This window comes from Podarcis erhardii (genome assembly GCF_964252035.2).
Source record: "Podarcis erhardii genome assembly, chromosome: 11".
NCBI classification, from domain to species: domain Eukaryota; kingdom Metazoa; phylum Chordata; class Lepidosauria; order Squamata; family Lacertidae; genus Podarcis; species Podarcis erhardii.
In genome coordinates this window covers 48,313,289-48,326,984 of record NC_138501.1, presented here as the reverse complement: position 1 = coordinate 48,326,984, position 13,696 = coordinate 48,313,289, and the positions used below count along the sequence as shown (strand labels likewise).

Genomic DNA, 13,696 nt, shown 5'->3' with positions numbered 1-13,696 from the left:
ACATCTTTATCAACGACTTGGATGATGGACTCAAGGGCATCCTGATCAAATTTGCAGATGACACCAAACTGGGAGGGGTGGCTAACACCCCAGAGGACAGGATCACACTTCAAAACGACCTTGACAGATTAGAGAACTGGGCCAAAACAAACAAGATGAATTTTAACAGGGAGAAATGTAAAGTATTGCACTTGGGCAAAAAAAATGAGAGGCACAAATACAAGATGGGTGACCCCTGGCTTGAGAGCAGTACATGTGAAAAGGATCTAGGAGTCTTGGTTGACCACAAACTTGACATGAGCCAACAGTGTCACGCGGCAGCTAAAAAAGCCAATGCAATTCTGGGCTGCATCAATAGGAGTATAGCATCTAGATCAAGGGAAGTAATAGTACCACTGTATTCTGCTCTGGTCAGACCTCACCTGGAGTACTGTGTCCAGTTCTGGGCACCCCAGTTCAAGAAGGACACTGACAAACTGGAACGTGTCCAGAGGAGGGCAACCAAAATGGTCAAAGGCCTGGAAACGATGCCTTATGAGGAACGGCTAAGGGAGCTGGGCATGTTTAGCCTGGAGAAGAGGAGGTTAAGGGGTGATATGATAGCCATGTTCAAATATATAAAAGGATGTCACATAGAGGAGGGAGAAAGGTTGTTTTCTGCTGCTCCAGAGAAGCGGACACGGAGCAATGGATCCAAACTACAAGAAAGAAGATTCCACCTAAACATTAGGAAGAACTTCCGGACAGTAAGAGCTGTTCAACAGTGGAATTTGCTGCCAAGGAGTGTGGTGGAGTCTCCTTCTTTGGAGGTCTTTAAGCAGAGGCTTGACAACCATGTGTCAGGAGTGCTCTGATGGTGTTTCCTGCTTGGCAGGGGGTTGGACTCGATGGCCCTTGTGGTCTCTTCCAACTCTATGATTCTATGATTCTATGATTTATACCCCGCCCTCCCCAGCCAAGACCGGGCTCAAGGCGGCTAACACCAGGTATAAAACAATTGATTAAAATACAACTTAAAAACAAGATTAAAATACAACATAAAAATGCAGCCTCATTTCAATAGAAACTCAAATAAAAAACTTTTGGGGGATGAAAACGTCAAATCTTCACCAAGGCCAACTATCCAGACTGGTCCTAGGTGGGCCAGAAAAAAGCCAGGGAAGTCCCCAAATAGGAGTTCCATCACAGAAGGAGAAAGGAAAAAGGATAGAGGGGGAGGGAGTCAAATTGATTCCAAGCCAAAGGCCAGGTGGAACAACTCTGTCTTACAGCCCTGCAGAAAGAAATCAGATCCTGCAGGGCCCTGGTCTCATGAGACAGAGCGTTCCACCAGGCCGGAGCCAGAGGTGAAAAGGCCCTGGCTCTGGTTGAAGCTAACTGACTTCCTTAGGGCCCGGGACCTCTAGGGTGGTGGTATTTATGGACCTTAAGGTCCTCCGTGGGGCATACTGGTAGGGAGATGCTAGGCTGTATAAGGGATAGACACACACACCCCTGCTTGCTCTGCTCTCCAACCCCACCTCCCCCTTTGCCGTTCCCCCATACCTGACCAAACCCCTTTCCCTTTCTACCTGATCCACCCCGTCACCTATCCTACCCCCTCCATTAATCAGCTTGTCTTGGCATGCCAGCCATTCCTCATGCTGGTGTGGTCACCAATAACTGCAGAGCGTGACAACACCTTACGTTTTCATGTATATAGGAAGATATGAATGACTTTCTTTTGGGGAAGCTATCAGGCCAAGCAAAGGTTCCAACTTTGGGTGCTAAAAGAAGTTTCAGTCCGGAGACGCAGGATATATATATCTGTTCTGAAGTCTTTTGTTCCATAGCTGGCAAGTATATAAATTCAATCAACCTAAATAATATAAACATAAGTACGGAGGCGGGCTTGTGAACCATTGTAATTTTTTCCTATGGTAAACTGTGATACTTGTCCAATGGCAGACTCCTAATTGAAACAACCCATTCATTTTTTAATTGGCAACTCTGATCTGCTGTTTACAATTGGTGGGAGGGTGGAGATTTTGTCGGGTTTTTGAGATAGGAAAACTCAGAGTATCATGCCTGAGTTTCCATGTAGCAACAAATGGTTAATTAACGAGGTTGATGGCTTCATTTGCCTTCTCATCTTGTCTGCTTAGCACTGACGGTGCACCATCTGTCTGACATTCCAGCTCTGCCCCCACAAGTCCTCCCGTCTGCTTGTTCTCCTATAAACACGCCGCCGACAGAAATTCAAGGGAGCTCAGATTCGTCCTCACACCAGCCTGACACCCCGTTTGAAACCTACGAATATGCATTTGCGAGTGTGTTACTCATCAGTGCTTTGGAGGGAGGTGAGAGTGCACTGCATGCGCTGGAAGAGAAGCAGCGGAAGAAATCTACATTCAGCACCAAATTCCACAGTGCGAAGGACGGAATTCTCCTGCAGCCTCTATAAATGTTGCATAGCACGGCAATGTACATCGATCAGCTTAATTTGCTCTGGAACGTATAAATATATCAGATAGCTTATTCTGCTTCCAACACGGACCTGCAATTGCGTGGCATGTTCCCAACCCCCCAACCCCCCGGTGGAAATAATGACACATGACACAATTATTAAGGCTAAAAAAAGGCCATGACTTTATTGGTTACAGGTGATGAGCGGTATTGGCTTAGGCATTGGTCCTAACTGACTATATCTCACTCCAGCCCATCTGCTTGAAGTCCGGGAAGGGTTAACCACCAGTAGGGGGAGTCCTGCTGATGTACATCAACCAGGAGCTCCCTCAGGGTCATGGGTAGGGGGAGTGCCTGAGGTCCTAACCTCCCTAGGCTCCAGACAGGGCCACGCCCTCTGGAATCTTTTAAATGACTACCCTTCAATATGCGGGCAGGTGATGGAGCTACCTCCCCCTTTCCATCTACGGAACCATACCAATGTCTAACCTTTGAAGGTGACCCGGAAACTACAATTAATCCAGAATGTGGCGGCTAGGCTGGTGACTGGGAGTGGCCGCTGAGACCATATAACACTGGTCCTGAAAGACCTACATTGGCTCCCAGCATGTTTCCGAGCATAATTCAAAGTGTTGGTGCTGACCTTTGAAGCCCTAAATGGCCTCAGTCCAGTATACCTGAAGGAGCGTCTCCACCCCCATCGCTCACCCCAGACACTGAGGTCCAGCTCCAAGGGTATTCTGCTGGTTCCCTCCCTGTGAGAAGTGAGGTTCTAGAGAACCAAGCAGAGGACATTCTGGGTAGCGGCGCCTTCCCTGTGGAATGGCCTCCCATCATATGTCAAGGAAATAAACAACTATCTGACTTCTAGAAGACATTTGAAGGCAGTCCTGTTTAGGGAAGTTTTTAATGTTTGACATTTTGTTGTGCTTTTAATTTTCTGTTGGGAGCCACCCAGAGTGGCTGGGGAAACCCAGCCAGATGGGTGGGGTATAAATATATTATTATTATTATTATTATTATTATTATTATTATTATTATTATTATTATATACCTTGCTCTCTTCCTCTACGTAGACCAGCCTTTCTCAACCTGTGGGTCCCCAGATGTTGTTGAACTACAACTCCCATCAGTCTAGCTGCTGCATTATGGATTAGTTGCAGTTTCTGGGTCGCCTTCAAAGGTAGCCCCATGAAGAGTGCATTGCAGTAGTCCAAGGTAAGTGAAGGATGTAGCTCCAGCTCTCCAATTTGGAGAGCACAGGCAGCAGTTACTTCCTAGTCCCCCATTGGGAGTTGGCAGTCTGGTGTTGTGGTTAAGAGAGGTGGACTCATAATCTGGTGAACCGGGTTTGCTTCTCCGCTCCTCCACATGCAGCTGCTGGGTGACTTTGGGATAGTCACACTTCTCTGAAGTCTCTCAGCCCCACTCACCTCACAGAGTGTTGGTTGTGGGGGAGGAAGGGAAAGGAGAATGTTAGCCGCTTTGAGACTCCTTCGGGTAGTGATAAAGCGGGATATCAAATCCAAACTCTTCTTCTTCGCATGGTTGGGCATCTGCCAAGTTCTGCACCAGCTCAGGGGGGCCTCGCTGGTTCTGGGGTGATTTTTGAGAACTTGAAAATGGCTTCCATCATAAAAATGGCTGTCTCCTTTGGTACACATGAGCAGCTGAGCATCTACAGATAAGCACTTTTAATACAGAGTGGGCGGCTCGTTGCTTCAGCAGCTGTTTTATTCGAGAGGTTCAGTGCAAAATTTCACCCACAAAGCAAAGGCAGTGACTGAAGCAGAGTCACTAAAAATATAAAGTCACTGCGTGCCATTCCATGCAGCCCTATTTTTAATCACCCCACGGGGAAGTTTAATAGAATCATAGAACTGTAAAGTTGGACGTGACCCAAAGGGTCACCTAGACCCAACTCTTGCGATGCAGGAAATCACAGCTAGATTTCAACGACCAGCTTTATTTATTTTTAACAGTAAGACTGCCTTGCAAAAAAACAACAACCCCAAAGATGCTTTATTAAAAAGTTTAAAAGGCACCCCAGACCACATTTGAGCAGGTGGAGGGGATGAGGAAATCAGAAATGAACAGTACAATGCTATTCATGTCTAATCAGACGTTAAGCCATGTGAGTCCAATGGAACCAACTCCCATGTAAACGTGCTGAACCAGCAGCAAAAGAATTTGGAGGAAGAAAGTCAGGTTGGGGAGATTTCACGAAACAATTTCTCCTCAACATACAGAATCAATTTTGCCAAATTTTGGTCAGAGCGCTGCTTCTGCCCAACCCTGTGTGGTTTCCCCATCACCTCCCACATCTCTCACACCTTTGTCCAGTTAAAATCCTTGCTGCCTCCCAGTCATTCCTTTTGCTTCCAGTGTGGTTCCCTATGAAAGGCTGCAAAGTGTGATCATTGGAGGAAGGCTTTGTAGCAATTCTAGAAGCATGTGTTTTCTTTCCCCTTATCTCTCTCTTATGCTAGGGTTGCCATAAGTCTGACAAATCTCGAACATGTCCTCTTTTGGGATGCCCGATGTTGGGATATTCCACTCCATCTTAAGGAACAGGCATGATTATTGTGTGTCACATGTCTGTTTACACTCCAGCACAGTATGCTGGGAATTTCTGTTTGTGTATAGCCTTTGCTTTTGCTGTGCCTGCTTTGGACACGAAGGAGATCAGACATGTTTTCCTTTTGTCCAGGGGGATTTTTACAATTTTAAGCAAATGTGTGGGGGGGGGTTGGAGGGGGGGTTGGACGGATTGGGCTTGGCAGCAGTAGCAGGGTGAGTGGGCAATCACCCCCAAAATGCTCAACAACTTATTTTTGTCTGAATTTTTACCTCTGGAAATACGGCAACCCTATTTATGCCCATCTAGCTGCAGTGATCATAAGACACAAAACGAAGACGTACAAATATCAAAAGTGACAAATAAATACTGTACACATCCCACCTGCAGAATCTTAATTTTTCGTACAGCTGTGTGACTCGATTATATGGGGTGGGGGTGGGAAGCAGAGATGGAAGCAAAGGGAATTTTAAATATTTGGCACATCCAAGAAGAGGGAGGGAGCGATACATTTTGTAGCTATTATTTAAAAAGATGCTTTGGCAAAATAAATATCTGAAATGGCCCCTTCAACAATCGCGTGGATCCAAGCCAGGCTTAGCCACCCCCCACTCACGGATGTGCAACATTCTCTCCAAAAGCATCCATGGCAGCTACAATCTCTCCTTGGGGCCTCCTACCACAAAAGAGGATTTGAAATGTATTGCAGGTGCAATGGCTCAAAGCCAATGTGCTCTCCTAATAAAGTCGAACAGCAGAGAGTCCGCTTGGGTAAAATTATAGGTTGCTCTTGGCTTTCCTTACAGATCTCCCATGTCTCCGTTTCTAGCAAGATAAGAAGTTGAAGGGCTGGAGGAAACATTAATGAAAAATGCGACCTTGCCAAGCAGACTTTCCTTATTACCATCCCTCGAAAACCTTGGGCTGTAAATAATGAGAGATTGAAGTCCTCTACGGAAGGAACAAAACATTTGAAATGAAGCGTTTACGGTGTTTGACAGTGTGCTGAAACTGTATTTGGGAATACCGTTTCCCATCCCCGGGGAGATGACATTGCGGGCTGGGAGCAAGCCCTTCCCACGCACATAGGGTGGGATACCCCCTGCGCCATTGGTTGGTCCTCGGCCGCATCAACCCAAGGCTGTCCAATACGGATGGTCCAGGGGTGTGGCATGGGCTATTTAAACTGCCCACAGCCAAAGACATGTTCCTTTTCTCCCTGCTTGGGCCGTTCCCCCACCCCCCTCCCTTAGGTTAGGCTCTTTATCTCCTGACTTTGCTATTGACTTTGGTTGGTCACCTGTTTTTTAACAGGGGCCTGGTAGGAATTTTTTCCACTTGGCAAATTGGCATCAGCCATTTGCTTTTTCGCCTAGGTAAAGGGACTGCTGACCATTAGGTCCAGTTGCAGACGACTCTGGGGTTGTGGCGCTCATCTCGCTTTATTGGCCGAGAGAGCCGGAGTACAGCTTCCGGGTCATGTGACCAGCATGACTAAGCCGCTTCTGGTGAACCAGAGCAGCACACGGAAACACCGTTTACCTTCCCGCCGGAGCGATACCTATTTTTCTGCTTGCACTTTGATGTGCTTTCGAACTGCTAGGTGGGCAGGAGCTGGAACCGAGCAAAGGGAGCTCACCCCGTCGCGGGGATTCGAACCACCAACCTTCTGATCAGCAAGACCTGGGCTCTGTGGTTTAACCCACAGCGCCACCTGCATCCCATGGTTTTTCGCCTACCTCGTAGCAATTTGTCACAACTTTGTAAGGTTAGGCATTGGAGTATTACCCCTCCTATTTCAAGGGTATTCCGTTAAAGGAATCCGAGGGGCGTGGTTTCTGTCCAAAGCCCCAGACGGGGGGCTAGGGCCATGGCACAACCCCTAGCGCTGACCCTGGGGGAGTTCCTAGTTGATGTGCGTCAGCAGGCCTCCCCCTACGGGTGGTTAACCCTTCCAAGACTCCTGCAAATGGTCAGGAGTCAGATATAGTTGTGAGGTTTCCAATGCCTAAGCCAATACCACTCACTTTCTGTAACCAACAAAGTTGTGGCCTTTTTAGCCAATTAACCTAAAGTACTGTTTCATGTGTCTTTATTCCACTTCCTGGGAGGGCTTGGGACCTTGCCACGCAACAGACAGTAGCTTTGACGTAAAGCACATGCCTTAGGTAACTCCAGGTAGATCTAGAAAAGAAACCAAAGTCCCTTCTCCAAAATGGAGTCACTCCATGAAAAGAATGCACACAGACCACCCCCGCAAGCAGTAGAGGAGTTCAAGAACTCTGCCGCTACCTGTTCGAGAAACCAATCTGGGCGACACCCTTCTCCATCCGTCCGTATCCTCATCTTCCTGAGTGGTGCAATGTCAGGAATCTCCATGATGAAGGTGTCCTTTTGGCCGATCTCAAATCTGGAGGAATGAGAAATTGGCTCAGGTTTAGGTCAGCTTCGTACATGAAAGAGCCCCCCGGCTGCAGGTTGGAAGAAAGAGTAGGATCTTCCAGGTTGCAGGGAGAGTGCTGTTGCACTCATTCCCCGATTGTGGGCTTCCCTGGGGCATCAGCTGGCCACTGTAAGGAAAGGATGCTGGTCTCGTGCTCTGTCTTTTGACTCGGTGGGCCATGCATGAATTGGCCTTGGGGTGGATGGGAGACAGAGGATGGATTCCCCCCCCCCCCGGTTAAGTGGCCATGGCTGCTTTAAGAGTCTGCTTTGCAGATTCTGCTTGTCACGAGTGAGATTCATGGCAAGATGGTATCCTGACGCAACTCCATTCCAGAGCATACTTTGCCAAGCCGAAGACATCTCTTTCCACAAGCGTCAAATCAATCCTGGCACAGGGTAGACTTGGGGGTGAATCCAAGTACCACTTGGAAGACTTCTTTTCAGTCTGGTGTTTTCCTTTTTGTCCATTTAGTCAGGGAAAGCGCCAGGTAGCACTAAAGAAAGTGGCTGCTTACATATCGCATAAACGCACAAACATGAAATTCACGTATGCTAATGAATGAAATTTCCTAAAATTTAAATGGAAACCATATCTCACTATAGTTGGGATCAGGCGGTCTGCGTCACCTGTGTGTTCAGTCTGCTTGGCAGCTTCAAGGCCTGCATGCAGACTTCCAGCAAACATCTGGCCTGACCCAGCAGCTCTCTTCCACAGTGGCGTAACGTGGGGGGGGCAGGGGGGGCAGCCGCACCGGGAGCAACATTTGGGGGGGCGCGCTCGCACTCGCAGCTCTCTGCCCCTACCTGGCTCACTCACTGGCGCACGCCCCTGGGCTCAGGACACGCATGCCACCCCAGAAGCCCAATTGGCTTGCTCCACTGCTGCCTGGGATTCCAAGGTTGAAGGGGTGAGGACCTCATTCCTGCCTGCCTGAAATCTCATCCCATTCCAACCCATGTCATGAATCCTTATCTGGACTTTGCATGTGCCACCGCTGTCAGTAGGAGAGCACACACGTTTAACATGCTGAAGAAGAAGAAGAGTTTGGATTTGATATCCAAAGGAGTCTCAAAGCGGCTAACATTCTCCTTTTCCTTCCTCTCTGTGAGGTGAGTGGGCCTGAGAGACTTCAGAGAAGTGTGACTAGGCCAAGGTCACCCAGCAGCTGCATGTGGAGGAGCGGGGAAGCGAACCCGGTTCACCAGATTACGAGTCTACCGCTCTTAACCACTACACCACACTGGCTGAAGGTCTACCGCTCTTAACCACTACACCACACTGGCTGAAGGGAATTTCCAGGTAGAAGGATCTTGCAACAGGTGGTGGACCTCTTTCTGGGTGAGACACAGGACAGCCACTGCCAGTCAGTGCAGACAGTAATGGGCTGGCTGGGCCACTGGCTTGATCCAGGTTCCCATCCAGGCTGAGCAGTTCTGCTATTGCGCTGCTCCTGCAAGCAACACATTTAAAGATCCTGCTCATAACTGTTTGTTGGATTCTTAACCTCCCTGTTGCTCCACAGGACAGATTAAATCACACAGAGGCTATTGCCCTGGAGAGATGAACTAGATGGCAAGAGAGCTCTTTGAGAACGCTTAATTTATATGCACGCGGGGGCATAAATCTGAATCAAACACTAACAAGAGGAAAAAGGGGTGAAGACAGAGCAGATAAATGGCCTGGCACACTGCCCTCTCCTGGATATGGGCTCATCTCTCAGGAGGAACTTATTGGCTGTTCCTGCCCTCATGTCCACTTATCAATTTTTGCATGGCCAGGAGCAATTTTGCAGCTTAAAGCTAATGTAAATTAAATTGCCTTATTATCTGGGACAGTTTAAAGACGTGCTTGTTTTTTATTTATTAAATTTCTATTATGTATTGAATCGTTTCTGTTGCATAAATCACCTTGGGTTATTACTTAAAGAAAGGCTTCAAGTCTTAGGGTAACTACAATTTGCTGTCCCAATTATCCTCGCATGGCAATTTTCTGGGATTGTATCCAGGCCTCTGTGCATTTTGCAATTCCACGGAACTGCAGAAAAACCACCCAAATCTCAGCTTGCCTTTTTTGCTTTTGCTTTTTTTATTTTATTTTTACAGCAGTTAGGAGAAAAACACGTTTCTAGTCCTGGCAAACTGCCATCTCCATTAGGAAGCAGGCCTAAGACCCTGCATAGCCATTGCAAGCCAGTGCAGACAGCAACTGGCTCAATGGGAACCTCCTTTACTCCCTGTTATATTGTTTAGATTTTCTGATAGGAAAAATCAGAGAGATCAGTCCACCAACAGCAGGATACACATGTACCAGGCCCTGAGCAAGCAGGGACCCTGGACTTTTACTTTTCATTTTTTTAAAAAGTCAATTAGAGATGTATAAAGAAAGTTTGAAAGCAAAATGTGGAAGCACCTTTCTAAGACAAATTGGGCAGATGCAGAGAGGTTGTTGTTGCTAATGATGCTTAGCAAATGCTGATCAAATATATGTATATGAGCAGCAGTTCGTGGCAGTAGATTGCAGGGAGTAGAGGGCAGGAGCCTCAGTCTACAGGTACCAGGACCAGGAAATCCCATTGGCAGCCATATGAGAGATCATGATTTACCCAGAAATAAACTAGGCATTTTCTCAAACCAAGTCCAACACAACGAACCCACAAAGACCAAATGGCCCTGCAGGGGCTCAAGAATGGATTCTGCCATTGAGAACTCTGGAACAAGGAATTTGGCAAAGTCCTGCTTACCTGACTCCGTTTTTTTCCAGCTGCATCTCTTCAGAGCACCCATTAGATCCAAAGAGCACTATAAAAATACCAGCATCCGTACCGGCGTGTGAGACATCGCCAGTCACAACGGTCACTTCATAGAGAATCTGGGAAGAGGTAAAGGACTTGTGGTTTTAATTTCTGTAATTAAAATATTTATTTTTTTAAAGAAAAAAATACTTACTGTAAAACCCCCCACCAAAGACCAAGTCCCAATTGTAAAAAATAGAATGGGCTGTGTCATTGGCTCCTTAGGCTATGCATGGAACAAGGCTGGCTTTATGGAACCCTGGGCAGAAGGAACTTCCAGGTTAAACGAAGGGATTAGAGTAAGAAATGAAAATAATTCCACATTAAAGAGAGGGGAAATGTCTTGGAATTGGTTGTCCTATAGCACCCCCCCCAAAAAAATACGAACAATTAATTGGAGCTCCCTGCCATGAGTGATATGGAGATAGTCTGTAGTTTGAGCAGTTTAGGGGGATAAGGTCCATCGATGGCCATTGGCCATGGTAACTTCTTCCCTAAAAATTGACCAATTCAAGGGGCCCTTCTGAGCAACCCCATACCTAGAGCCCATGTTTTTAATAGTATGGCCCTGGTTTTCACAATAATGCCTTAATTTAGAGTACGATCCATCACATTCGAAAAGGAAGGCCAGTTATTAAACTACAAGTCATTACAGTGGTACCTCAGGTTACATACGCTTCAGGTTACATACGCTTCAGGTTACAGACTCCGCTAACCCAGAAATAGTACCTCAGGTTAAGAACTTTGCTTCAGGGTGAGAACAGAAATTGTGCTCTGGCAGCGCAGCAGCAGTGGGAGGCCCCATTAGCTAAAGTGGTGCTTCAGGTTAAGAACAGTTTCAGGTTAAGAACGGACCTCCAGAACGAATTAAGTACTTAACCCGAGGTACCGCTGTATATGTGTTGGGGCACCTCCAGAAGTGTTGTGGGGTTTTTTGCTGTGCATTTTCCAACATGTTATTGACAGAATAAAACCACAATAGTGATGTATTTATACTGGACCATCTACACATTAGTTGTTCTGCTGTGTTTCCTGTCATGGGCCAGGAGTCAGCTTCACCTGCTGAGCAACAGCCTGAAGGCAGACGGCGAAGTGACTCCACCTGCTGCTGATCAGCCTTCTTGCTCCTGATGAGAACCAGCTAGCTCCAGATTTCTTAAGCAGGGTTTCCAGCCTCAGTCGGTTGCTGGAAACAACATTTGTCATTCCTGGGCAGACCTTGCTGCTTCTTGCGACCATGGACCCTTGGCTTTCTTGACTCCTGGGTCATCTGACTATGCACTCTATGTGGGGCTACCTTTGAAGGTGACCCGGAAACTACAACTAATCCAGAATGCGGCAGCTAGACTGGTGACTGGGAGCAGCCACCGAGACCACATAACACTGGTCTTGAAAGACCTACACTGGCTCCCAGTACGTTTCCGAGCACAATTAATAATGTTGGTGTTGACCTTGAAAGCCCTAAATGGCCTCGGTCCTGTATACCTGAAGGAGCGGCTCTACCTCCATCGTTCTGCCCGGACACTGAGGTCCAACACCCAGGGCCTTCTGGTGGTTCCCTCGCTGCGAGAAGCCAAGTTACAGGGAACCAGGCAGAGGGTCTTCTTGGTAGTGGCACCCGCCCTGTGAAACGCCTTCAGATTACGAGACTACCGCTCTTAGCCACTACACCACACTGGCTCTCCCCTGAGATTCGGCTGGTTGGCTGGCTTCTCCCTCTACTGAGCTGGCAGCACAGGATTATGACATTTCCCTAATGTTACTTTATTAATAGAATCTGGAGGAGGACTACTGTGCTATAGAGCAACCAAAGGAGGACCAAGCACCCCGGGACATTAGTGGTGCAAAAAGTTACAACATCAGGAAGTTACAAGACAGGCACCTATTGTAAATGAAGCAGCGTGCCCACCACGAAACTTTCGCAGACATGAACAGTGTGGGAAACAAGATCATATATAGCTGCCCTGCTACCATCATGGGTACAAATAATCATAAATTCACAATAAAAAAAGAATTCTGCAGGACAAAAAGAGTTCTTTGGTGGTCCACCAAAGCCACCAGTAATTTTCAAGTGGTCTGGCAAAGGCAGGAGAATTTGAGAACCACTAGTTCCCTCCCAGAAAAAAGAGTTATATTTGTTTCAGAAGTGGCTGGTGAGAGGTATAAGGCAAGGTGATATGACTGACCTTCAGGCCAACGTTGACACAGTCTGCATCCAGGATGTTGTAGACCCGCGAGGTAAGTCCATCTCCCATGTCTCTGGCCAGCCAGCACTTGCAGACAAAGGTATACATGACACCTTTGGTGGGCACAATGATGGTTATTTCTTCCAAGAGCCAGGAGCTTTCTGGTGTGGCACCATCGTGACCCACCTAGTGGATCCAGAAAGGAAGAAATCACTGTTGGTCAACATGAAAGCTTGGGCAAGCCGATCACACAATGATGGAGAGAATGTCACCACAACATTATGTAAAGGTAGAGGGACCCCAACCATTAAGTCCAGTCGTGGCCGACTCTGGGGTTGCGGTGCTCATCTCGCTTTATTGGCCGAGGGAGCCGCTGTACAGCTTCCGGGTCATGTGGCCAGCATGACTAAGCCGCTTCTGGCGAACCAGAGCAGTGCACGGAAACACCGTTTACCTTCCTGCCAGAGCGGTATCTATTTATCTACTTGCACTTTGACGTGCTTTCAAACTGCTAGGTTGGCAGGAGCTGGGACCAAACAACGGGAGCTCATCCCATCGTGGGGATTCGAACCGCCGACCTTCTGATCGGCAAGTCCTAGGCTCTGTGGTTTAACCAACAGCGTCACCCGCTTCCTATTTTTTTTTATTTCATTTCATTTCACTTTTAATTTGTATACCGCCTTTCTACTCAAGGCGATTTACACAATTAAATTAACTCTCAAAACATCGGCAAATAATAAACAGATAATAAATAAACAGAAATTCACTCTTAGCGATTGCAATAAATAATAATAAAGACACACAGCTTATAAAATGATTTTTAAATACTTTTATTTATCAGTTGAAAATGGGTGTGGCACGAGGAATCTTTTATTCTGAAAATTTGACACAGAGAAAAAGGGTTCCAGAACCGCAGCCCCACTGTGTGTTAGCCACCTGGGTGGGGGGTGGGCAGGGGCTGAAGGAGACACACTGGAGGAACACAACCCACAGGTGCAAACCACGGCGCTTGGCCTGTGTGTGCCTCAGTTCCCCCACCCTCAGGAATCACTGCTGTGCTTTATTTCATAAAATTTATTGTATTTTTCCTTTTTTTTATATAAGATATTTATTAAAGTTTTCAAACATAATACATTGCAAAACAAAACAAAAAAGAAACAACAAAAATGCAAAAATAAAAAAATAAAAAAATAAAAAACAATTTAAAACCACATAGAATTTCCATTTACTTATTTTCTTTTGACTTCCTT

General features: G+C 46.9%; 1 protein-coding gene across 5 annotated transcripts in view; it reads right to left on the bottom strand.

Moving 5' to 3' along the window:
• Positions 1–13,696, bottom strand: part of LOXHD1 (lipoxygenase homology PLAT domains 1) — a 198,326-nt gene that overhangs the window by 20,956 nt on the left and 163,674 nt on the right. For all 5 annotated transcript variants that reach the window (XR_014161414.1, XM_081881330.1, XM_081881332.1 and 2 more), the window contains 3 exons: positions 12,447–12,632; positions 10,210–10,337; positions 7,316–7,433 (listed from right to left, as the gene is read on the bottom strand). Coding sequence is in view for 4 of the 5 variants with exons in the window: in XM_081881330.1 (XP_081737456.1) it covers positions 7,316–7,433; positions 10,210–10,337; positions 12,447–12,632 (432 nt within the window). In the remaining variant the exon portion in view is untranslated. The remainder of the gene's footprint in view (positions 1–7,315; positions 7,434–10,209; positions 10,338–12,446; positions 12,633–13,696) is intronic.